Below are 26,332 nucleotides of genomic sequence, written 5' to 3'. Positions count from 1 at the left end.
CCTCCCCACCGCTGTCCTTCAAAAAGCACCACCGCCATGTGACATGCGCAAGCACTCGCCGCCCATAGGCTCTGTGTCCCCATGACCTCCCTGCTCTTCACATGGGGTGTGAGTGCCTGTGCACCTCCGCTTTTTGAAGGACTCTGGTGCGGGAGGCACTGCCTCACCTGACACGCCGGCGGTGCTTTGCGAAGGACTCTGGTGCGGGAGGCTCTGCCTCACCTGCCTCCCCACCCACCATGCCTCCCTGATGTGGGCCCCCTGGAACAGCCTGCAGCAGATGTTCCCCGCGCCTCCTTCCTCTGCCAAAAGTTCCCTCCTCCTCCTCCTCCCTGCAGAAGCCCACCCCCTGCCCCCCAGGGGGGAGCGGCCACAGCGAGGCCAGCCCTCAGCCCGCCCCCCCGGATCTCCCTGCGCAGAGCTGTGTGGACGCAGCGGGCGGAGCTGAACACTTTGGAGACGCTCCCCAGCCTATCCAGCTGGCGCCGGGGGGGGGAGAGGAGGGACGGGAGCGCGCGGGGGGCGGGGGCTCCGGCAGCGGAGGTGAAAGGCGGTGCAGGCGGCCGGGAGGCGTGCGGCGGGCGTGCACAGCCAGCCAGCCAGGCGGGGAGCGCATCGCGCAGCCGGAGCCAGCTGGGCGGCCGCTTCCCAGCGCAGGGCGAGCAGCCCCTGCCCCGATCCAGCCAGCCAGCCAGCCAGGCAGGCGGCAGAAGCAGCGGGAGAAGCAGCAGCGGCAGAGCTTCCCCCTCCATGGCGAAGGTGAGTGGCGCCCGTCCCCTCCCTGGCAAAACTTGGCCATCCCCCCGGCCCCTCTCCAGCCACGTTGCACCCAGGATCGGGGCCAGGCAGCCCCCAGGAGCCGTGAGAGGCATCTTCGGGAAGATCCAGGTGGGGGGTTCCCTTGGAAATAAGGGGGGGTTCCCTTTTGGCACCCCCAAATCACCACTTTTCCGTTGGGGGGGAGGGAAAGACAAAGGTGAGCGTTATGCAGCCTGTCTGATGGAGTGGCGTAGCTAGAGGGGGGCAAAGCACTAAGTTTTGCAGGGAGCCTCAGCGCGACGTGCGAGCGGCCCCTCCCCTCCGGAGCTATTTTAGGTGGGGGGGGGCTCACTGCAAAATTTAGTGGCTTCTTCTCCTCTAGCCACGCCACTAGTTCATGGTCCCAGTTCCCATTCTCTGTTACAAGAGGCTACGGATAGGGGGGCAAAGGACGAAGTTTTGCAGGGAGCCTCACTGCAGCTACAAAGAACTAAGTTTTACAGAGAGCCACAGCAAGGTGTGCAGTCATCCCCTCCCCCTCCTTTCTGGAGCCATTCTGTTTGGGGGATGCAAACATTTTGCACCCCCCACCCAGAATGGCTCCGGAGGGGAGGGGACACTTGCACTCTGTGCTGTGGCTCCCTGCAAAACTTTGTGCTTTGCCCTCCTAGCTACACCACTGCTCCGAGGTCCCTATTCTCATACTCTGTTACAAGACCTATGAAAAGCCAGCATCAGCCTGGGTGCTAAATGGCACCTTCAGACATTCTGGTGACACATACCAGTCCTTTAAAAATGCACACACACTCCTTGCTAAAGACATCTACATCAGAAGACCTGACTGGTTATATTCACCCATCTGCTGGGGAAATGGCTTCCTCGCTAGAAGCGTCCTCTCACCACTTGCACACCAGTTGTTTGTGCAAGAGAAAAAGAGGAGTGTGTGTGGATGTGCTTTGAAACTTAAGGGCTCTGTTTCCAGAGAAACTGAAATCAAGTTAGCAAGATCAAAGCTGAGGGCAACTACATACAGCTGAAACTGAAGGTGATGTGTACCCATGGAGTTTTGTGTACAGATTTGGTTCCCCCTGAAATAAACAGGCATCTATTTACTTCCTAGGGCTTTGCAAAACTCCAGATTTAGGGGGGAAAGCATATTTGGCAATAACAGGACCCCTCTTCTGGCCAGCCTTGGGAAGATCTGCAGAGAGAAATTGTACAGAGGAGAAACTTTGGCAGCGTTCATCAGATACTAACATGTGTTGAATTGGTTTAAGGCCCTTTCTGCCCAGTGTTGCATATATGCAACAGAGATCAAATGTGTACGCCTGTGGGCTGGGCAGAAATGGGTTAACTTCTTCTGAAGAGTTGGTTCATGTGCTGTTTAAGTTGGACATGAAAACTGGGAATAACAAAGTGCGCTGCTTGCAAGCGCTGGGATTACGCACCCGGTTGCCCAGTTTACATGTTTGTCACTTCATGACTGCAATGTCCAGGGATGACCTGCATGTGTGAATAGAACTTTCCTAGTCTCTCAAAGGCACATACTTTCTGACAGGGTCAATCCATGTTGGAGATCAAGGCTTGGTGGGGGAAAGAGGTGGTAGAATGGACTGTACCACTTAGAGCTGCAAGTGGGGGCCCACATTTTATGTCATCATTGAAAATGTTTCCTGCAAGTTAGAACACCAAGCGCAGCTGGAAGAATCTAGCCCAACCTGCTCTCTCCTTAGTAGACTAGCTTTCTAGTTGCTGGGAGGCCATTTGTTTGCGTAAGGGAGCATTCAAAAATGGCATATCCTGCCTGCAGCCGGAAGAGCTATGGTCCATTCTACCACGTCCAGTGTCAGGATTTAACCACCTCATTCTGCTGTGTGGGTGCATGCGTGTGACAGACCCAGGTGTCAAGAAATCAAGGGTTGTAAACACATGTGTGAACCAGTGAACGCATTCTAACTGACAAGGCAGAAGTGGCTCTTGGTTCCCAACTGGGTATCCTTCATTCAATGGGTTTCCTAGTAAGGAATGTCTGAAAAGTCCCTCTTTTTTTCCTGCTTGAATGGCCTTTAGCCACTGACAACTTTCCCCTTCCTCTTCTTTGGCTGATCATTCTCTTCCTTTTTAGCAAAGAGATTGCCGTGGCTGCCAGTAATCTGAGCAGCAGCTGAAGTTCCTGCCCTCCTCCAGTGCCCAGCCATTCATTTCATCCATTGCCCCTTCTCTGTTTTCATTCTGCTGCTCTTCTTCCTACAAGGCTGCTGGAGAGGCATTTCCCCTCCCCCTTTTCCCCCTTCCTCCTCCTCCTCTTTATAATCCTTCCCTCTCAAGCAGGCAAAGATTTCCAGGAAAAGGAGTGCAAGGAAGGGAGTGGGAGTGAGTGTTTCTGGGGTATTTGCTTTAAAGCCTTGCCAGGTGAGTGAGGATAGGATTAAGGGGATCCCAGGAACCAGGGAAATCCCCTGCTGCAAAGGCAGCCAGCAAAGGGCTTTAAAGGCGACTTCTCTGGGATTAGCCCAGACATGTCAATTGCCCTGTCTGGATTGAAGTCGCAGGGGGTAAAAAGTGAGAGCATGGCTGGGATGAGGCAAAGCTGGGCATCTGCATTCACAGAGAAGGCAGCTGCGGTTTCTGGTTTTCATAAATTCAGTCTTCTTGTCAGAACAGATTATTTGCACCACTTCTTTGGGGTTTACGGCTTCTTACAGAATTGCATAGGCAGCATATACAGGTCCCTGTTCTCAAGGAGCTTACAGTCTGAAATGGCAGTCAGTCTGCCAATGAGCTTACAGTCTGAGAGGGAGGGAGGAATGTAGGCAAATGCCAACATGTGAACTGGCGATGTCTGCAAAATCTGGCCAACCGGAACAGCATAGGATTTGCTGCTGCAGCCAACATAATAGCTTTTGGTGTTCTTGGGTGGAAGATCTTTCCTCTGGCTGCTGCCCCCTCCTGGACAAGTGCCACAGAACAGAGGCTACCACTAAAAAAGCCCTTCTCCCTAGAGATTCAGCTTTGCTGCTTTGGCTGTGGGCACCAGTGCAAAACTTCCTCTGATCACTTGAAAACATGGGAGCATATATATTGGAGCTCTTGGGGAATAAGGGCCCAATCCTATCCAACTTTCCTGCACTAACCCCATGCCAATGGGGTTCTGTGGTGATGGAGCAGTCACCCATGCTTCCTTAGGATAAGGGAGCACTTGTTCCTTTATCTCGGGGCTGCATCAGTGCTGGAAAGTTGGATAGGATCGGGCCCTAAGTATCCAGAACAAGGAATGAAGCTAAAACCCATGCATGTTTACTTGGAAGCAAGTCCCAGTGCATTGAATGGGGTTTACCCTGAAGCAAGTATTGGACTCCAGCCTCTGTCTCATTTCCATCCCACCCTCCAAGGAATTCAGGAGTGTGATTATGGTTGTCCTGCCAAACTTATTGTTATTATAACCCTGTGAAGTGGGCTAGGCTAGACTGAGGACAGTCAGTGTTGTAGCTAGAGGGGGTGCAAAGCACAAAGTTTTGCAGGGAGCTTCACCACAGCATGCAAGTGGCCCCTCCCCCATGGAGCCATTCTGGGCAGTGGGAGCAAATGGAGGCATTCACCATTTTCTTCCCACGGCCGAGAATGGCTTCCAGTGGAGAGGTGCCACTTGCACACTGTGGTGAGGCTCCCTGCAAAACTTAGTGCTTTGCACCCCTTCTGCTATGCCACTGTGAACAGTGAATGGCCCAAGGTTACCCAGTGAACTCTATGGCTGAGGGGGGATTTGAACACAGGTCTCTCCAATCCTAGTTGAATACAGTGGGCCCTCTGTGTCTGCCTGGGGCTTGGTTCCGGGACCTCGCATGGATGCCAAAATCCACAGATGCTAAAGTCCACAGATGGAATGCTGAGAAAATGGCATGAATTTCTGTCAATTGCATTCTATTACTTGAACTTGTGTGATTGGTGTGAACCGCGGGAGTGCTGCAGCCAGAGAGCTGTGAAATTGCCGTAGAATACAGCAGGATACATGGGGGGGAAATTTAATTTGTTTTCAAACAGCGGATGGTTAAATCCATGGATACTGCGGGCCCACTATACTCTCTGTCCATTATATATCACATTGGCTTTAGGTTGTCAGCAGGGAGTATAAGAGAGCACTCTTCCGTCTGCAGCTCCAGAGATTGTTGCTGGCAAAGAAATGGTTGGAAAAGTTTTGAATTGCGCCTCTGAGAGAAGGAGAAGTCATGTCTCCACAGGAAAAACTGAAAAAAAAAAGCCTCTGGTCCACTTTCCAATCAGCCAGAAAAATCATGAAATGTTGATTAGTCATGCCTTAGTCAAAAGGGAGGCCCAGACTGTAGGAGATGAGTCGAAGCTCCTGGCCAGTGTAGTTTGCTTTACCAAAGTGCCTGCAACATTATCCTGCTGACTCAGAAACCAAACTGTGGTTTGGATTCTTTAGTGCCATTGTGGCCACTGTGCAAAACCGCAGCTCGTCAAGGCCGGGGCTGCGTTAACAATGTCATAGAGCCACTGCCGTCTCTCACGTGTTGTAGTCTTTTGGAGCCACGGTCTCCAGGCTTTCTTTCTTGGTGCCCTGCTTGGCCAGAACAAAGCGAGTCCGTCTAGTCAAGCAAGCTGCTTGCCGCAATGGCCAGCCACAGGCCCTTAGAGAAGCCCACAAGCTGGAACCAAAGCAGGACCGGCCCATCTGTGAGGCCAGCGGAAGCCCTGCCTCAGGTAGCAGATCGGTGAAGGGCACCCATCTTGGTCTGGCTACTTGCCACCGCTGCTCCTTCTCCTTCCTGGATTAGTATAAAGGAAGAGGGCGACAGTGAGGAAGAAGTGCAGGGGGGAGGAGAGTACTGAACTAGAACATGGGAGAGGGGGAGGAGTGGAGGCTGGCTGATTATCAGGAAAGGGGGAGCAGCATTTAGCATGCCAGGCATTAGGGGTTCAGGCTGAACCTGAAATGAAGGCATCAGCATTGCCACTTTGTTTATCCTTCAGCAACTGGTGTTCAGCCTTGACTCACAATTAGGTATTGTCCCAATTGGGTCCCTTTGGGGAGAAGGACGGGATAAAAATAAAGTTTATTATTATATTATTATTGTGACCACTGATAGACCTCTTCCTCTGTGAATGCCTCCAATCTCCTCTCCAGGCCAGTAGTGCAACTAGAGGGGGTGCAAAGCACCATGCAAGTGGCCCCTCCCCTTTTGAGCTATTCCGGCCAGTGGGAGCAAAACGGAGGTGTACGTATGGCTCCGAAGGAGAGGGGTTGCTTGCTCAGCACATTCAGGCACCTGCAAAGCTTAGTGCACTGCACCCCCTCTAGCTATGCGGCTGCTCCAGGCTGTTTGAGTTGGTGGACATCACATCCTGCTTCACTGAGTTCCGTGCATTGTGTGAAGAAGTCCTTTCTTTTGTTCTGTCCTGGCTCTGTGGCCACTCAAGTTTTGCTCAGTGACCATGAGTTCTAGTATTAGGAGAAATGAGAAACTTCTTTCTCACCTATTTTTGAAGAATCAGGTTGCATTGGAAGCTTGGAGGGAGTTCCTCAATGAGAAGATCAGCAATGGCGGCCAAGCTTTGTGCAAGACAAGTTGTCCATCCCTGTGGAGCAGGTTGCCCTATATATATAGTGCAGGTATATAGGGAAGTGTTGATTGTGTTCTCTTGGTATATCTAGAATGAGTGAAAGCGTGTATAGGTGGGAGCAAGACTGAGGGACAGGTGTGTTCCCAATCAGCATGTGTTCAGCTGCATGTGTGCATGAGTGTACAATTGTACATGCACAGTCTACATCCCTGAAAAAGGTAGATTCCCAGTAGCAGGAAGAGTCCTACATGTACGCTTTCAGTTGAATACTCTTAAGTCTTGCATTATGTGCATTGACTCATCCTGGTAGTGTTGTGAGAACAGGGCTTTTCTTTTTAACCAATTTCTGCCCAGCCCACAGGTGTACACATTTGATCCCTGTTGCATATGTGCAACATTGGGCCGAAATGGCTTAAGTAGAATGGTGGAGTGGGGAGAAGGAAAAAGAGCATGAGGATGTCTACGCTACAAAATTTAGTAGTGTATACTTTGTACTCTAATTTAATTGTGCTCTTCCCATTACCACTATAAAAATCCTGGGAAAGGTAGTTTGGTCCAGGTGCTGAGAATTATCTGTTGGTGATCTCTGAACAAGCCTTCATCCTCGGACTACATTTCCAGGGTTCCTGAGGGAGAAGGAAGTCTGTAATAAAAATAAAAAAGGCAAAAAATAGAAACCCTGTTCACTGCTTTTTTGGGATGCCCACTGAGCTTCTGACAACCCAGCGCCCGGAGCAGGATATTGGTCGCCAGTCTGAGCATACTGGGAAGGAGGGACACACATGCAGAAGCAGTAGTATAGCTATCGGGGGGGTGGCATAGTAAATACTGCAGGTACTACAATGTACTGTGTAAGTGGACGCTCCTGCTTGCCATCAGAGCCATTCTGGGCAGCGATGGCTCTGGGCAAATGGGAAGGGCTGTTACAAGGCAGATTGAGGCACCTGCAAAATTTACTGCACTGCCCCCTGTAGCTACGTCACTGTGTAGAAGAAGTGTGATTTTTCCACCCATTCATCTGCTATGCTGCAGCTCACCAGTCTCTTCTTTTCCACGTTTCTTCATCCTCTCCCTCGCCTTCTTTTCAAGGAAGAGAAATAGAGGTAGTTGCCACTGCGCTCTTGGGTAAAGAGGGTGGCAATTGATGGGCTGCCTCAGATGTCAGGAGGTCTTGGTCTGGTTTTGACTGACCCAGAAACACGCCCCAGAGTCTGTTCTGGTGGAGGATCGCTTGAACAGAGCAGTAATGGCCAAAAGTCTGGTACTGTTACTGGTCTTGCCTTTGAGGAATCCCAGTGGACTTAAGAGGAACCTTGGGGGAACCCTACTGCTTTACAGCAGCATTTTCAGCCTTTTTCTTTTCGTAGCACACTGACCTCCATGGTCTTTGTCACTTGTGATATTGCCTCTGGGAGATTCTTTTGGGTTCTGTGAATCTGTTTCAAGGGCTCCACCAGTGGAGGAAAAGGGACAGACAATTTGCTACTACAGACAGAAACAGAGCCATGGATCCCAGAAGAATTTTTTTTAGCAATTTTCAACTACTGTGCTCCAAACTCCTACAGCACACCTGCAGACCTTGCGCAGCACACCACTGTGCTGTGGCACACCATTTGAAAGTCACTGCTTTCAAGGGTTCAAAGCACTTCACAGTCGTTAGTCAACCTTACTGTCCTACCTTGCAGAGTCATTGTGTTAGAGCATAACACAATGACTCTGCAAGGTAGGACAGTTGCAGTGTTTGGGACCTGGGTTCATGGACAAGACAGTCCAGCGGGGAGCAGACAAAATGCCCTGAGCGCTGCCCCTTTCCTCTGCTGCCACTGGGGCCGCAAGAGAAGCCATGCTCTCAACCATTGCTGGCAACAGCCGGTGAGTTGGCCGCTGACCGGGGAGGCACAGGTGATGGCCGGACTGTTCAGCGGCTGCAGCTGCGTAGGCCATTCCTAAACCCTGTCTTGCAAGCAGTCCTCGGAGGAGTGCGCATGGCTTTCCATGTGGTGACTGAGAGGGGACAGGCATGAGATAAACCAAGGCTTGTTGACTTTTGAAGTCATGGACAGGAAAGAGGAAGAGAAGGAAGATATTGGGTACCATCCCCTTGCTTGGGGGTCTAAGAGGTGAACCTGGCAGAGGAACCAGCACACAGCAAGAGGAGCTTGGAAAGGGGGTAGGTTGACTGTGGCTGGATTGTGCCGTCCATTATTTGCTCATTTTGGCCCTTTGTTTTCTTTTGAACTTAAATAGCGGCTTCTATGAGATTAGGATTGGGGACCACAGTAGTGGAATGGGGAGAGCTTTAATCCTGCTGCTGCCCCAATCTGGATCGGGGCCCTTCATGGCTGCTATTTGTCCTGAAAGAAAAGCTCCCTTTGACCCGATATCAGGACCATGGGGGTGGGGTGGGGGAGGAAGAGTTGAAAACCTCCGTCCCTCTGTCTGTGCTGCAGTCCTGATCCCTGGGTGCAGCTGCTATTTCACGTCTCAAGCACACACAAAGCAGGCCAGTCTGCATGTTGAACAGAACATGCTGTCATTTGGCCCCAAGATACTGTGGCTTGCCTGGGCCAGATGATCGGCTGGAAGCCATGGCTTCCTGGCTCCCACACTTGGCCACCCCCTTTCCCACAGTACCAGTTGTATTTCATGTGGGCGAGCCTTTCTGCACACCCCGACAACCATGGGGGCCTTTCGAAACAAAGCCAACTGTCTCCTGAAGGCTGCTGTTGCAATAGCTGAACTGAACCCAAGGAGTCCACAAACAGATGAGTTCTGAGGTTGTGAATCCCTTGCAAACCAGGAGGATTGTTTTGAAAGCAGATCCCGAACCGATGCAGTTTCTGCGCAGCAGGTCGCTTTCCGCAAAGCTTCAAACTTTTCCCTCTCTCCCTGAGCTGCTTCTTTGACTTTCCTCCTCCACAATTTTCTCCTGCCTCCTTGTTAAGTCAGTTGGAAAGGAGGGGGGAGTGTTGAGCAAGGAGTGACTCACGCAGGCTTTCCAGACAAGCGTTCCTTTTACGGCTGCCTTTGCAGCGTCTTGAAAGTTGCAAGCCAAGGTGGCTGGAGCTCTCTCTCTCTCTCTCTCTCTCTCTCTCTCTCTCTCTCTCTCTGCCTCTGCCCAGTTACTTTGCACATGGGATTCTGTGCCAACTTTTCAACAAAGTTGGCACAGATCATCAACAAAGTTCATCATCTTGGAGCACCTAGATTTTTTTTTTTTCAAAAGTATACAAGCTTTAGCCCGAGAATGTATAGACTGAATAGTGCTAAGGCCTTCTTTAGTCAAGATAATTTTTAAAAAGAATGAACCCTGCTAGGATCCCAGTCTTTAAACAGGTTCACTCAGGAGTCAGACTGTCCCCATTCAGTGAGACTTTTGACATAATCTTATGACTTTTGACATAAACTCTTATTACTGCATTCAGTGGGGCTTCCTTCTGGTTTGGTATACTGCATTTTTGCCTAGTTCAGGAAGACTCAGTGGTGGAGCAAATGCCTGGTAAGCAGAAAGTCCCAAGTTCAATCTCTGCAAGTGGAGCAGAGAAAAAAGTTCCCATCAAACCTTGGAGAGCCTTTGCCAGTCCGTGTTGATAAGACTGACCTACATGGTTCAATGGCCAGTATAAGGTGCTGTTCAATGATATACAGCAGGGGTGTCCAAAGTTTTTGGCAGGAGGGCCACATCGTCTCTCTGACACTGTGTCCGGGGCCGGAGGAAAAAGAATTAATTTTCATTTAAAATTTGAATAAATTTGCATAAGTTTACATAAATGAATATATTAAAGATGAATTTATATGAATGAATGAAGGTCTTGCAATAGCTCAAGGCCCATAAAAAGCCTTGCACAAAGCAAGGCTGGCCTTTCTTTTGCTGCTGCTACTGCATCACAGATGTGAAACACCAAGCAGTGGAGGAAGACCTCATCCCACAGTTCACGTGAGAGGTCAAACAATTGCCCTCACACTGAGAGCAGTTGCGTCAGGCCAGTGTGGGCTCCCAACAAATCTCTGGCGGGCCAGAGGCTCATTGGAGACTGGGGGCTCCTTGAGGGCCACATTGGGAATCCTCAAGGGCCGCAAGTGGCCCCAGGGCCGGGGTTTGGGCACCCCTACCCTAAACAACTGAGGACCTTAAAGAGTGCCTTTTCTTTTCTATGCCCTGTTTTGTCTCCTCAAATTCCTTAGAGATGATCCTCCTGAGCTGAGGATGTACGTTTTGGCAGGGCACAAAGGATGGCTGGCCAGAAGACATCAAACGACCAGACAGCTAGTGTGCACAGATCAGCTAGGTAGCAGGACCCGTGACCATGCTAGTCAGCTGGGCAGCAGTGCACCTGGGTTCATTGGCTGGCTGGGCAGCAGTGTGATGACTAATGGCTATCATGCACTGCATTGGCTATCATGCACTGCATTGATAGTGCATTGGCTATCATACACTGCAGGCTGTTGGCCAACAAACCACAGGTGGCCAGAGAGGGGGACTGGCCCTGGTCCTATCAAGGGCTCTCTAAGCAGGAGGGGGAGGAGCTGAGTGGTTGAGGTGAGGCACCGCAGGGAAAGGCAGAGATGGGGAAGCTGCTAAAGGGAAAAGAAGACAAGCAGGGGACAGAAGGATCCCCCCTGGCCCTGGGGAAAAGGTGAAGACCTGCAGGGTGTCCTGGCCCTCGGGAGCCAAGCTGGGGGTTTGTGATGGTGAGAGCCCCAGAAAACCTGGAGGAAGCATTGGGGACCGGATGCTATCTATGTGATGTCAGTTACAGACCGTGCAACTAGCTTCCTTTCAGCCTTGCTGGCAGTCCCCTGAGGACGAGGCCAAAGTAGCCCATCCTGGGACCTGTGAGTAAGAGGTTAAAATAACTGGCTTAGGTCTAACTCCATCACGGATGTCTCTTCATATATCAGTTGTCATAACCCAGGTAGAAGAGCTACCTGCTTATGCCGGAAATTTCCAGGTGAACATTAAAAACAAGAAAGCTTCGGAGCCGAGTTTAACATCGAGCTTTATTGAGCTTTATTTTATTGCATTGGGTGTGTCCTGTATTTATTCTCCGAAAATACCTATACACCTTCTGACTTAACATGTAATCTTTATTTTGTTCTTTAAACAAACCATTGTGTTATTCCAGATAGGTGTCTGTGTGAGTACAAAGGAACCGGATGCATCTAGGTCCAGCCTAGGCCGCTCAACCTGTTCCTAGAATGAACCTGAACATAAGAACAGCCCCACTGGATCAGGCCATAGGCCCATCTAGTCCAGATTCCTGTATCTCACCCACCAAATGCCCACCAAATGCCCCAGGGAGCACCCCAGATAACAAGAGACCTCATCCTGGTGCCCTCCCTTGCATTGGCATTCTGACACAGCCCATTTCTAAAATCAGGAGGTTGCGCATACACATCATGGCTTGTACCCCGTAATGGGTTTTTCCCCCAGAAACTTGTCCAATCCCCTTTTAAAGGCGCCTAGGCCTGATGCCATCACCACATCCTGTGGCAAGGAGACTAACTACACGGGAGGCTTGAGTTCTGGGAGGCTTGAGTTCTGGGAGTTTGAGGGGCTCAGTGCTTGCAAGAGCAGGCATGCAGCCTGTAGGACTTCAGCTTCCTCTTGGGCTGAAGGACTGGCTAGTAGAAGAAGTGATGGCAGCTAGCATTGGGCAGTTTGCCCTGAGGATTCATCACCCACCTGTGTGGTGTGTTAGGCCAGTCAAGTGAATGCGAGCCAAAACTTGTACTCAGCATTTGGCTTTTGCCTAGAAATGATGCCCTGCACTCTCCTGAAGTGTTAAGACCCTTGAGCTAGTAGGATACTGTAGACAGGACACATGGGGGACGTGGATTTCTGACGACGCAGTGGGGGTGTTTGACCAGATCAGACTGGGAAACCCAGGACCCATGACAGAGCCTTTCTGACACAGTCACCCAGCAGGGGGCTTGGGGACTGAGGTCCCCAGCAAGGCCCTACTCCTGTCCGTGTGATAGGCACAGAGTGGTAGAACCCTTCTAACTGGGCTGAAAGCGGCCCTTTTTCAAGCGATGCTCCCCTTAGCTGACCCTCTTCACCACAGGGAGCCATTGAATTATTTGATTTTGTGCAACCCACTTTGAACTGTTTCATTGAGAAGTTGTGGGGGGGGGGGTCAATGAGCTTTGCAAGCCCACTGGAGGTGGCACTCCCCCCCCTTGGGAGGGGAAGGTAGAGTTGATGGGGTGTTCTTTTAGTGCTGCTGGTGCCTCCAATACAGGCGCAGTCATCTGGAGCTGGTGTGGCACAGTGGTTGAGAGACTGAGCTGTGAATCGGGACCTCCTTGGTGCAGGTCTTTCCTCTGTAATGAGCTGTGCACAGGGTGGCCTTGGGCAAGCCGCATAGTCTCAGCTCCCCAGCTACCATATGGGGGTAATCATACAGGGCTGTTGTGAGGACTGTGCCAAAATAATACACGTGAAGCATTTTGCTAAGCATGATCTGTCTAAACTGAGCCAAATTGAACCTACCAACATCTCCATACCATTAGAAATCTAGAATTTATTTGTACGCCCAGTAGATTAATTGACTGAGGGTGTAATCTAGACCCGATGATGGGCCAGTGCAGGTCCCTTACGTTGGCCCAGTGGTGTCAGGAAAGTGCCATAAAGCACTTTTGCACCACCATTCGAGGAGGGAGGCCAATGTGGGCCCCACTTGGCATGGGAACTTGTGGAGGGTGTTCATAGGGTGGGAAGGAGATGTTCTGGGGCAGGGAGAGGGTGGGCCTGTGAGCAGGAGTGGGGCCAGAACCCGGCACTTGTGCCAGATCCTAACCCCGGTCCCGGGGTTAGGGCAGAGCAACTCCAGGCTGCTCAGATCTGCGCCACCTCTTGAGGTGGCATAGATCCAAGTAGCCCATTGGTATGCTGTGGCATTACCCAGGGTAAGGGAATGAATTCCCCTTGCTCCGGGCTGAGCCACAGGCAGCCCAGCCCAACACTGGACATGGGGCAGGTTCCAGCGCGGGTTAGGATTGAACTGTAAACTCTGGCAATTAATCTATTTTAACTCAGGTTGCAGTCCTACCCGGAATGTACCCCAGAGTCCTCTGCAGTGAGGAAAAAGAGAAAGTGCTTTCTGTGTGTGTGTGTGTGTGTGTGTGTGTGTGTGTGTGTGTGTGTGTGTGTGTGTGTTTCAGTTTGCTCTGTAAGTGCTAAAACAGCAGGCAGGAAATATAAAAATCCACGCATCGTTCCCAAACTCTCTGCAAAGCATAACTGTGTTGGCATTTATGGGGTTGGCGTCTCCTCCCAGCGTTGCACATTTTGCTCCAAACGCTGGCTGAACATCTGATCTCGCCCCTCTCCTTGCTGGCATCGGTGACGGTGGCTTGCGGGGATATAGAGTTCTGGCATGTGTCACAATGGAGATGGGAGCAGTTATTGTGGTTTGGCTTGCTAAGCAAGACCAAATGGAAAGTGTTCTCTTTTTTTTTTTTTTCTGGATCTCCTGGTGCTTGTAACTTTTTCGTCTTCCTCTTTTTCTTTCTTCAACCATTTCAACACGATGCATAAGCCTGTGGAGTGGGGAGGAGAGTGGAGAGGCGATTCAGCCAAGCAGCTCTGTTCTTTAACCCAGACCATTTATCATCCTGTCTCCATCAACTGTTTCTCAGAACTTTTTGTGGCTTCACTTGAAACTTCCCCGGAGCCGAGGGAGAGTCCTTGGCCGGTGCAATCCAGAATACTCAGTTGAGAGCTGCTATCTTCCTCTCTTGAGCCTAGGAGAGTCCTCTGCCAGGCCTTGTGATTAGTCACTGGGGAAAGGGCAATTCAGGGTTGCCACTTCTTTGAGGTACTGGGGCTTCTGCTTATTTAACAGAGAGATGGTGACCCGGAAGGGAGTCAAGAGGTAAAGTTTTTCATGTTTTTCACGGCATGTTGATGCACCTGTTGGATTTTCTACCAGTTGCTGTCCTATCCTAATTTTTGACTCCTGCCAACTACGCCAATTTGTCCCATCCAAATATCCCAACTCCCTTCTAATGCCCGCTTTTTGGCTAATTAACACCCTCCTTTTCCAAGAAACAACAGCTGTGGTGTGCAAAGGAATGAACTCAGAACTCCTTATCTATAGCAATTAACAAGAATTTATTGCTACAAACCCAGACACTCCCTGCACGTCCTCTTGTCCAGAGGCTTTCCCTCCCCAAAACTCCACTTAGCTCAGTGGGTGAAGGTTTGACACCTCCAGTCCAAGTCCACAGTTCAATCTCCAAAGCAGTCCAGTCTTCCCAGTCTAGTATTCCCAGTAGCAGTCCAATGCAGCAGAGTGTGTGTCCAGCAGAGTCTCAGCAGTCCCTTCCTCTATCTTCTCCAGAAGAGTGTCTCCTCCAGCAGGGTCCTGGCAGTCCTCTCCTCTGTGTGTCCTCCAGCAGAGTTCTGGCAGTCCCCTTCTCCCAGTGTGAGCCCGTCCGGGTGTCCCTCTGGGTCAGGGTCCTCCCTCTGGTCAGCATTCCGCTCCTGGCTGAGTCAGCATCCCGCTCTGGTCAGCCCTTTGCTCCTTCTGAAGCTGCCTTTTATCCTGCAGCCCCTTGTTAAGTCCAAATGCAGCTCAGCTGTGAGCTACCTCGTTAGCCCGGGTCCCATCAAGGTCAAATGAAGCTCAGGTGTCCATCAGAGTCTCCATTGGCCTTGATTGATTACAGCTGTGGAGCCAGCCCTGCCCTTCCCAGAGCTGTCAGCCAGCTGTCAAAACAGGGAATCGCTGTCAACACCACATCATCCACCTGATAATCTTCTGATCTTCCATTACAGTTGCCTTGCTGTTAACAGCGCTGGAGTTGTGGGGGAACAGGACAGTATGAATCAAATGGAAGAGTAAAACCCAATTGCTATCAAATCCAGAATGAAATTTGCGCTCCCATTTAGCTGCGGAGCTAATTCTATAATGGAACATATGAAATAGTAATAGACTTTCCTTGAACATGTGCCCATTGCCTTAGACTCCCTTCCTTGGGAAAGCCACAATCAGCATTTGCTTATTTGGGATTGCTGCTGCCTTCATGCAACACACAACTCCGGGATTTGAAACTCTTTGCTGCTAACTTGGAGCCCAATTCCACAAGCACCAGAGATGGTTGAGAGGCCCCTGGAAGGAAAGACAGCTTTCTAGAGCGTGGACTGACTATGGAAGCACATTTGGGAAGAGCTGGAGGCTTGATCTGGAGGAAAGGGCGTAACTTGGCCAATACACCATGGAAGGAGGATTTTGTATTACCATGGAAGGAGGATACTTATTGTTAAAAGAACTAATTCTAATATAATTATCGGTCAGAACAGGGAAGCCGCACGCATACTCTGGGCTGTCCAGTTTGGACCCGAGGCCCTGTTCTGCAGGATTTTCTCAGCACTTGCCTCGCTAAAGGGAAGCCTTGCACTGTGGGTGGCCCTTTAAAGAAAACCTTCTTGAACAAGCTGGGGCTTTGCCCCCACTGGAGAGGTGCCAGGCCTCCAGGTGTCTTTCCCTCAAAGCTTAATGGAGTCTCACCTGTGCAATGTTTATAGTGTTTGCTCTTGATGGGAGTGTGTGGGTTAGCCAGTTAGATGAACACTGATGCCAGTTCATTTGTGGGCTCTTTTCTTCTCCCGTCCCTGATGCACTTGCAAGCCAAACATGCCGTCTGAATTTAAACTTGGGAGAGCTGACAAGGCACTGTGAGCGTTAGGGACAGAAGTGGCTGAGAGGCAGATGCCTTTTAAAAAGTCACTTGCAAGCATAGATGGTGCATGCATGAATCTGCCTTCTGCTGAGTCAGGCCACAGCTCTGTATTCTCTGTAGTGACAAGCAGTGGCTTTTGGAGTTTTCAGACTGGATCTCTTCCAGCTGTACCTAGAGGTGTTACCTAAGACTGGCTGGAGACCTGCATGCGGAGCAGGTGTGCTGCCACTGACCTGTGGCTCCTACAGCATGTCCCTGCTCTGAACCACAGCCCCACACTGTCTTGCAAAGTGATTGAGAAGGTGGACTCTGCAATCAAAGCAGGTTTCAACTACGTTTTAGCTGAGCTGAACCCACCCTCATGTTGGTGATTTTTCTGGGGTTGATTCTACAAAGTCAGTACAGGGGATGTGACTGATTTCTCCTGGCAGCCAGTGGCTACTGAGGGCTCCAGTTCTTCCTGCTGCTTGGAACGATGCTGTGTCCAAACATGGGATTGTTCAGAGAGGCCTTGTGGGGCAGGGCTGGCCCAAGGCTTTCAGGCCACTAAGGCAGGGTGCCACCTGCCACCTCATTTGCCTGTCACAGGCATTTGACAGCAGCACGAAGAGCCTCTCTTTTGCCATCTCAGTGCCCCATGCTGTATTCCAGCAATTCTTCAGTGTTGTCCTTCTCACTTCACACTGACCTTTATGGTCCTCTCAATGATCTTTGCTTCTTGTGATGTCACTTCTAGTTTCTGGGAGGCTCTTCCAGGTTCTGCAGCTCTATTTCTAGGTCAACTGTCCGTAGTAACAAATAGTTTGTCCCTCATCCTCCACAGGCAGAAGAAGTGGGACAATTTGTTACTACAGACAGTTGTCCTAGAAACAGAGCTGCAGAACCCAGAAGAGTTTTTCAGCCACTGTGCTCCAATCCCCTGGGGGCTGGGGATAAGAATAGGCCCTCAGTTTGACTTGTCGTAAGAGGCGACTAAACAGCCACCGGGTAGATGGGGCTCGTCAGCCTGGGAAGGCAGCTCATCTGAGAGAAGGAAAACTCTGATCCCAAACCTCCACGGCCTTGTGGCTACATCCAGTTATGGAAAAGGCTTCAGGAGTCAACCTCGAGGCAAAATCCGGAGCCGTAGTCCCTGAGGCAGTTCATGGCTGAACACAGTCACGTTCTGGCAACTCCTGTGACGCTGCTGGAACCAACCGTATTGGCCTCTGCCTTTCCATTGGACCATTTCAGCGACGTGGAGAGGGGGGATTTGCTGCATGGGTAACAGCCTATCCTCCATACCTACTTTACCCAGGCTTCGCGCACTGGAGAGGACACTGTTCCAGAACCACCATTCAGAGCGCGATACCAGAGTCTTCCGAGACTGAAGGATGCCAACGCGGGGGCTCCAAACTCCCGTGGCACATCTGTGGACCCTGTGCGACACACCAAGTGTGCCACAGCACACCAGTTGAAAATCACTGCAATGTATTTGTAAAGGGGGAGCCTACCACCCTCCTCCCCTCCAGGCTTCCTTTCTCAGCAGCTCTGCTCCTTGGCAAATGCGGCGCATCATTCTGAGAAGGACTCAGACCGTTGTAGCCAAATGAGGTGAAGGGATGGTGACAAAGATTTTACCACCCCTTTACTGCCTCTCTTCGGCTGAGAGTCTGGTCTGAAGGACGGTGGTCCCGTCCTTTCAACCATCTTGCCTGAATGTCCTTGTCACCTCCATTACCCTGAGACCCAGATGCATTGCAAGGAGGGTGGACCAAATGTGTACCCTGCCGGCCTAGAAAGTGAGGACACCCCTGGAACTCTTGATGTTGATGTTGAGAGAGAAACTTGGAGAGGAAGAGGGGAGGAAATGAGTTTGCTTCAATCCCTCCCCCACTTCATGGGAGGCAGCCACACTGCAGCTTCTCTCCTAGGTTTACTTTGCAGTTGCAACAGTAATGGTGCCTTATCTGGGAAAGAGTCACTTTACTCCAAGTAGACATCACAGAAGTGTATGTACTGAAAACCCCTTTAAAAATGATGTTGGCAACCTTGTAATGTCTTTATTTTAAAAGGCGGTCCCAAAAGACAGAGCATGAGTAACTTCTGGGTGCATCAATAAAAAAAATTACAGTTTTGCAAGGATGGAAAGAAATGAGGAGTTCGGGGGGGGGGGAGTTTATTGTGCACAGTTAAACGATGACGAGTCTCTTCCCCTCGGACACTGTGCAGTAAATTCCCTCCAGTCGGCTGCAGATGTTGAGTTATGTCCCTGCCAGAAGGGAAAACTGGAAGCCAAGGCACAGCAAATGTTCTCCTTGCTCCAAGGACAGGCCTGAGACATATATTAGTAGGGGGTGGGGCCGGAGGTGGAGGATTAGGGGACAAAATAGCAAGAGCAAAGTCAGGCAGCTGTGGGGACCCAGAAGGCCGGGGAGGGGAGCTGCTGGTTTTGACTGTGAGAAAGCCAACATGTGGGGTTAAGGGCTGGGCCTGAAACACCTCTTCCTCCCTCCAAGGGAGGGTGACTTTGTATTTGCTCTTGGTTGGCTTTTCGGCTTTGTAGTTGGGTTTCTTTTTTTTTTCCCCCCCAGATGCAGATAAAAATCACCAGGAAAAGAAGAGGGGGGCAAAGGAAAACCCAGGAAAAGCATGAACCTAGTGGCATAGCTAGAGGGGGTGCAAAGCACTAAGTTTTGCAGGGAGCCTCACTGCAGCATGCAGGTGGCCCCTCCCCTTTGGAGCCAGGCATGCGCCTCCATTTTGCTTCCACTGCCTGGAATGGCTCTGAAGGGGAGGGGGAGGGGCTGCTTGCACACTGCAGTGAGGCTCCCTGCACTTTTAGTGCTTTGCCCCCCCCTCTAGCTACACCACTGCGTGAACCAGTGACTGAGTGCAATTCATTAGTGCAACTGACTCGCCAGTGCGCTTTGCATGCATCCAATGCTACCTGGGCACAAACCTGCTCCCAGATGGGGACTCCTTGGTTTGTAGCACTCAGCCATTATGCCTCATGGTCTCTGCTCAGATTATTCATTGAGCAGAGAGCGTGATTTTAAGTGGGGGCCAGGCCAAAAGCTATTGGTGTGAATTTCCAAGTGCAAGAGCTCAGCATGACACCCCTCAGGGCCATGCCCCAGTAAGACTGTGCAACAAGCAATTCAACTGCCCAGGCCTTCATTAGAGTGTCTTCATCTGCTTCTTATTCCTACTTTAGATGCACTCTATCAGGGTGCTCATTTATGTAGACCAGGGGTGCCCAAACCCGGCCTGGGGGGCACTTGCGGCCCTCAAGGACTCCCAGTCCGGCCCACGGGGAGCCCCCAGTTTCCAATGAGCCTCTGGCCATCTGGAGACTTGCTGGCGCCCATGCTGACCCAACGCAACTGCTCTCAGCGTGAGGCCAACTGTTCAACCTCTCCTGTGAGCTGTGGGATGAGGGCTCCCTCCACTGCTTGCTATTTCACGTCTGTGATGCAGCAGCGGCAGTGACGGAAAGGCCAGCCTTGCTTTGTGCAAGGCCTTTTATAGGCCTTGAATTATTGCAAGACCTTCATTCACTCATATAAGTTTGGGGTATTTGAGGGACCACCTCCTTCCCTACAATCCTGCCCATGCTCTTAGATCATCTGGGGGGGGGCCCTTCTGACTGTGCCACCACTAAGTGATGTGAGAGGGGCGGCGGCCAGGAAGAGGGCCTTCTCGGTGGTGGCCCCAGAACTGTGGAATACCTTCCCCTTAGAACTGAGAACTGCTGCCTCGTTGCTAACATTTCGGCGTGGACTGAAGACCTTTTTATTTCAAAAAGCTTTTAATTGTTGACAGGCTGGCTGGCGTTCTTGCTTCTTGCTTTTTATATGAAAATCCACGGGGTTTATTTGTTTTTAGATGTTTTAATTATTGTAAATTGTTTTTAATGATTGATTTTCATGTTGCACTTTTAAATTGTAAGCCGCCTTGTGTGCCCATTGGGGAAAAAGGCGGGGTATAATAATAACAATAATAACAATAATAAAAGTTCCATCTCTAATATTTTCATTTATGTAAATTTATTCAAATGTACTCAGATTTCAAATGTAAATTCTTTTTTTCCCAGGCCCCTGACACAGTGTCAGAGAGATGATGTGGCCCTCCTGCCAAAAAGTTTGGACACCCCTGATGTAGACATACTGTTCTGTAGGACTGACTCTCAGGTGAATCTGTCTAGGATTTTAGCCTTAATGTCCTGAGCTATATAGTGTCTCTGATGCAACTCTTTGAAAGACAGTGGCTTAGAGTACTTTAACGAAGGTCCTTAGGCAAATTTCTCAGTTTGCCTCTTGCTGAAACAAATGCTTCTCTTTGCCTAAGGTTCTTTGAAAAAACGTGAATGCTGCAGACAGCTGTTCCTGCTGTAAGGGGAGTCCTGGAGCTGATTTCTCCCTTGATTAATGCCCATGGCAAAAATCCTTTTCCTACATTGGACAATCCTGTTTGCATGGTAATGCTTGTAATATAACCTGTGATGCAGGCATTGTATGTGACCCCTGTCTGCTTAGTGGTATTGGCAACCTTCAGTCTCGAAAGACTCTGGTATCGCGCTCTGAAAGGTGGTTCTGGAACAGCGTCTAGTGTGGCTGAAAAGGCCGATTCGGGAGCGACAATCCCTTCCACACTGGGAGCAAGTGCAGTCTGTCCCTGGTCTGTCTCCCTGGCTACGGGCCTTTCTTCTTTGCCTCTTTGCCTCAGACTGCTGGCCAAGTGTCTCTTCAAACTGGGAAAGGCCATGCTGCACAGCCTGCCTCCAAGCGGGCCGCTCAGAGGCCAGGGTTTCCCACTTGTTGAGGTCCATCCCCAAGGCCTTCAGATCCCTCTTGCAGATGTCCTTGTATCGCAGCTGTGGTCTACCTGTAGGGCACTTTCCTTGCACGAGTTCTCCATAGAGGAGATCCTTTGGGATCTGGCCATCATCCATTCTCACAACATGCCCGAGCCAACGCAGGCGTCTCTGTTTCAGCAGTGAATACATGCTAGGGATTCCAGCACGTTCCAGGACTGTGTTGTTTGGAACTTTGTCCTGCCAGGTGATGCCGAGGATGCGTCGGAGGCAGCGCATGTGGAAAGCGTTCATTTTCCTCTCCTGTTGTGAGCGAAGAGTCCATGACTCGCTGCAGTACAGAAGTGTACTCAGGATGCAAGCTCTGTAGACCTGGATCTTGGTATGTTCTGTCAGCTTCTTGTTGGACCAGACTCTCTTTGTGAGTCTGGAAAACGTGGTAGCTGCTTTACCGATGCTTAGATGTCTGCTTAGAGACTCTCATGATTCTGCATTATTCTTCCCCTTCAGATAGGGTAGGGGGCACAATTCAGTGCCTTGACCCATATGGTCACCCACGGGGAGTGCCTTTGCCCCACATTACATTGTGGAAAGGCAGGGACTTGCCTGCTCCTTTTGCTATGGAAACAGAATCTTTGACCTAGGGACATGCCTTAGTGAGGGGTGTGTGTGGTTCTTGTTGTTGTTACAAACTTGCAAAAATTGGTTTCATGCAGTGATCAGGGTTGCTCCATTGTGGCCAGTCCTTCCTGTAAAAAGTACAGGGATTGCACAGAGCCCTACCTTTCCTGTGCAGGAGAAGCTTTGGAGCGCTCAGTCAGTAATTTAGATCAGTAACAGATTATCATATAAATAATAACATTTTCACTCCCATGCCATTGTGTAGATTTTCTGCCTTGGGCACCAGAACATTTGCAGCCATCTCTGCATTGTGGGGTTAAAGATTCCTCTACAGGCTGAATGTAGCTTCCAGGCCACACAGTCCCTCCCTTTTAAAAAAAGGTGATTTCACAGTGCTTTCTCCCTTTCTTAAATTACTGATTAAATCCAGTTGGAGTCTGTCACTTTCATGTGATCCTCTGGAAAAGCCCCTCTGTGAAACTGGGCAAGCTGCTCCTGCTTGAAAAAATTTTCTTTTTAAATGGCCCCCTTTGAAAAACAATAGCGGAGGCAATTCCGTCTGTAACTAGCTGCGGAGTCTGACTTAAACACAGGTGGACAGATTAATCAGTGCTGAAAAAACCCAGGAGTCCATTAAAATGTGACAAACAGCAGGCCGGCTTTTGAGAATGGCAACACTTTAAAGGGTTGCTGCCGCTGACAAAGTGACACTATTAAAGTAACATCACTGGAAGTTTTCTCATTTGCCACTGGGCTGGCCTCTCTCACTCTCTTGCCTGTTTAAAAATAGCTCTTAATGATCTTTCGCTCCCCCTAAGGCTATGGAATTTATCCTATTGTCACCCTTCTACTGCTGTTAATTCACACCGACTCCAATGGCTTCAATTTGAGGTTGGCCAGCTGCAAAGGTTATGGGATTTAAAGGCAGCTCTAGGGATAGAATCAATCTCCCTGAACTCTTGGAGAGAAAAAATAGGTATTGTGAGGTTGTTAGGAAGTACAATCCCACTTCAGTCAAATCTGGAATGGAGGCTGCCACTTGTATTAAAAAAAACAAGAAGCCCAGTTTTTTTTTATTTCTAGGAATACAGCTACAGCTTCAGTAGGGTAATGAGATCCAGAAAGCCACAGTAGTGAGTGGTAATAATGTCATTACCTTGTTTATTTGCAAAATACTTTGGCACCACCCTCTGAGTGCTTCCTGAGCATGTGCAAAGTGCCCTGCACTCATCAAGTGAAGAATGTGCACCTGTGAACCAGCCCATAGAATGTGTTGGCTGCCTTATCTTGAGGATTTGTATATCTAACTTTTTTAAAAAAAAGCAGGTTTCTATACCTATACCTAGACTTTTTTCCTCTGCTTTTAGGTATGAGAAGATGGCATCTGCTAAATGATTAAAAACTGTAGAGAACCTGGTTGCAGCTTTCAGTAGACACACTGGTTCTTCATTCAGCATCAGGGATGTCATGTCAGCAAATATTTCCTGCCTAATAGATTAACTATCTTCAAGTTTCTACACTTATAGTACAATCTTATGCGCATCGACTCAGAAGTAAATACCACTGTGTTCAGTGGGGCTTACTCCCAGGAAAGTATGTATAGGATTGCAGCTTCAGTTTCCGAACTGGTGGGTTTTAGGTTCATACCTTTTTAGGTTTTAGGTTTTAGGTTCATACCTTTTTTTCTCATATACATTCCTTATGCACAAAATGGCACATGGATGAAATCGGCACAGAAAGGACACCTGATGCAATCCCATCAAGATTCCTTTATGTGCTGTGATTTAATCAGATGCAAGTACATTGGTATGCACAGGAAATCCATAAGGGAAAATTATATATATAAATGGATTGAAATGTGTAACTGCACATGGAAATAAAAAACAGAAGAATGACAAAGCATTGTGGTATTGGTGCTGCTTTGAAAACAAGATCAGGTAATTTGGGATCCCGGAATCTAAGGTGAAATTAGATGGGGAGAATTTCACAGTCACAAGGGTTCCCACTTTCGAATCACGTAGGAGAGCGACATGCTCACAGAGCACATATCCACACAACCCACTACTCCAGTGGTTCTCAACCTTTTCTGGCTTGCGCCTCCCCTGACCCTTGTAGCCGTTGGCCACGGCTCCCCATTACAACACCTCATCTCAGTTACCCCCAAAATGGGGATGAAGGTGTTATAAACGAGAAACAAGGCTGCCAGCACTCTAAGGCTGCAATCCTAAGCACATTTACCTGAGAGTAAGCCCCATTGAACACAACAGGACTTACTACTGAGTAGACCTAGATAGGATTGTGCCTTTTGTCTTACAATAGCAGCCAACAGAGCACCCCCCCCCCCCAAAAGGAGGCAGGAGGAAAAAGGGGAATGGCTAAAAAGGAATGGGGATTTTTATTTTTAATCAATTTTTGGAAACAAAGCCATCAAGAGTGGCTTTTTTCCTTTTTTGAAGGGGGGGAAGAGAAAGGTGAAGATCCTGGGTTAAGCTGACACAGACCCCAAGCCTATGTAGGTCTACTCAGAAGTAAGCCCCATTTGAGTCAATGGGGCTTACTCCCAGGAAAGTGTGGAAAGGATTGCAGCTACATACAGCAAGATTACAACTCACCCCAAAGTAGACGGGGGCTGCTCACACACATACACCCAGCATGCAGATGCCACCCCTGTTCCCCCAGGCAAGGCAGAGGGATGCAGCCTGGGGCATTTGCCCCCCCCCCACTAGGAGCAGAGGAAAGCGCTGCCCTGCCTGTACTTACTCTTCCCTCCCAGTTTGAAGCCTGCCAGGAGCGCCCCTGTGCTGATGAGATGCAGCACCTCCGCACTCTTCTCTCCTCCAGCCTTGACCAATCCCAGGATTCCCAGGGCGAGAGGCACACTGGGTAATGTAGTCCCTGGGGCGAGGTTGCACATGGAGAGAGCTCCATGATGAGATGCGGCACCTCTGCCTGCCCAGCCAGCCTTCTCTCCCACCTCCCCCCACCATGTTTCACATGGCCCCACCCACCTCACCTCACGCTGCCCCACCCACCTCATTCTCAGCCTCGGAAAAGCAGCAAGTCAGGAGGCAGCACCTGCAGCTGAGCAGAGCAGAGCAACTGCGGCCACCTCTCTCCCGAGATGCCTGGCGACGCCCCTGGAGGCTAGCCACGCCTCACTAGGAAGGCGGGATGCACAGATTGAATACCTCTGTCTCTGGTTGTGACTGTTTCTGATGTATTTCTGTTTGCTTTTTGTTGCACAGGTTCCAGCAATGCCTTTCTCAGTTTGGTTCGTGCTGCTGCTGCTACTCATTCCCAGCCTCAGTACTTTAAAGACCTGCTTCCCAGGATGCCATTGTGAAGTGGAGAGCTTTGGTCTCTTTGACAGCTTCAGCTTAACCAAAGTGGACTGTGGTGGGATTGGATCCCATATAGTGCCTGTACCCATTCCCCTGGACACAACCTACCTAGACTTATCCTCCAACCAACTGGAATCCATCAATGAGTCAATGCTGACTGGCCCTGGATATACCACACTGGTTAGCCTGGACTTGAGCTACAATAAAATCTCCAAGATTGCCTCCACAACCTTCTCCAGGCTACGCTATCTTGAATCTTTGGACCTGAGTCATAACTCTTTGGTCGCCCTCCCAGAGGAATGCTTCTCCCGGTCACCCCTGGGGGACATTGACCTGAGCAGCAACCTCATCTTGGACATCTCTATGAATGTCTTTGCGTCAACAGGTCAAGGGAAGCCGATTAACGTTGATCTCTCGAACAATTTAATAAACAGGGTTTCGAGGCACCAGGACAAAGCCATACCGAACATCCAGAACTTAAATCTGTCTGGAAACAGGTTAAAGAGTGTCCCAAACCTCCAGGGAATCCCACTTCAGTACTTGAACCTTGATGGAAACCCGTTGTTGACCATTGAGAAGGGGGCGTTCTCTGGTCTGAAGGATTTGATCCACCTGTCACTCAGTGGTATTCATGAACTCTCGGAGGTTTCTCCATACAGCTTCCAAGACCTGCCTGCTCTTCAAGTACTTGATTTATCCAACAACCCCAACGTTAAATCTTTCAGCACTGAAGTTTTTTACAGCCTAAGTTCCTTGCAAGAGCTTAACCTGTCCGGCACAGGTGTGGCTACTTCCTTTTCGAAGGGTATGTTGAAATATTTGCCTGCCATCAAAAGCATCACCTTGGGCAAGAACGTAAAGTGTCTTAAGACGATCCGTGAAGGCCAGTACCACAGGCAGACTGGGCTGACCAAGAAAGAGATCCTCAGTTGTCACGACAGTCGTGGGTCTGTAGCAGCAGTGCCCTATGCCTTGTGATAAAGGCCAAGGAGAATGTTTGGATACCTGGACTTGAACAAACCACAAATGTGCCTTCTGTAAAAAGCTGTTTAATTTATATATTTTGTATATTTTTAATACTTGATTACATGGATTGATCAAGAGATTGCGTATGAATTAATTGATTTCACGTCCCATCTTCTAAGTTCAGACATCCAGTCTTCTGCATAATGGGGAGAGGACCCAGCCTTACAAATATATGCTCCCACCATCATGCAAATGTTGTCATTATGAATGGGGTGATTGTCTAGACTCCGGACAAATGGATTCACAGTTTACCCAGTATCCTTGATCCTTCCCTCTCCTCAAAGGGGTAGAAGGATTGCGTTGATTGGGCAAATCATGTTTGCCCAATCACTTAACAGCCTGAGCTGTTTATAAAAGTAGGTGGGTCCCGAAAGAGTGTCATTTTAAGAAGTGGGTCTCAGAACTGTGCTAAAAAGTTTGGGAACCACTGAGGTAAGAATCTCTCTGCTGGAAAAGGCCCCAGCCAGACAGCCACTTTGACTCAAGTCAGTACCAACATAGGTGGACCACTGGTCTC

At 49.7% G+C, this 26,332-nt stretch overlaps 1 protein-coding gene across 2 annotated transcripts; it reads left to right on the top strand.

The window, feature by feature from the left end:
* The first annotated feature begins 577 nt into the window (after positions 1 to 577).
* TSKU (tsukushi, small leucine rich proteoglycan) lies at positions 578 to 26,063 on the top strand. 2 transcript variants are annotated; one of them, XM_066620973.1, is made up of 3 exons: positions 578 to 759; positions 20,108 to 20,204; positions 24,694 to 26,063. In XM_066620973.1, the coding sequence occupies exon 3, from the start codon at positions 24,703 to 24,705 to the stop codon at positions 25,765 to 25,767; it is 1,065 nt and encodes a 354-aa protein (XP_066477070.1). In that variant the 5' UTR covers positions 578 to 759; positions 20,108 to 20,204; positions 24,694 to 24,702; the 3' UTR covers positions 25,768 to 26,063. The 2 variants fall into 2 exon arrangements, with proteins under 2 accessions (XP_066477070.1, XP_066477069.1); XM_066620972.1 differs by lacking the exon at positions 20,108 to 20,204.
* Positions 26,064 to 26,332: the final 269 nt, after the last annotated feature.

Source organism: Tiliqua scincoides, chromosome 3 (assembly GCF_035046505.1).
Source record: "Tiliqua scincoides isolate rTilSci1 chromosome 3, rTilSci1.hap2, whole genome shotgun sequence".
Classification (NCBI taxonomy): Eukaryota; Metazoa; Chordata; class Lepidosauria; order Squamata; family Scincidae; genus Tiliqua; species Tiliqua scincoides.
The sequence above is the reverse complement of the archived record's forward strand: the minus strand, read 5'-3'. Positions and strand labels throughout refer to the sequence as shown.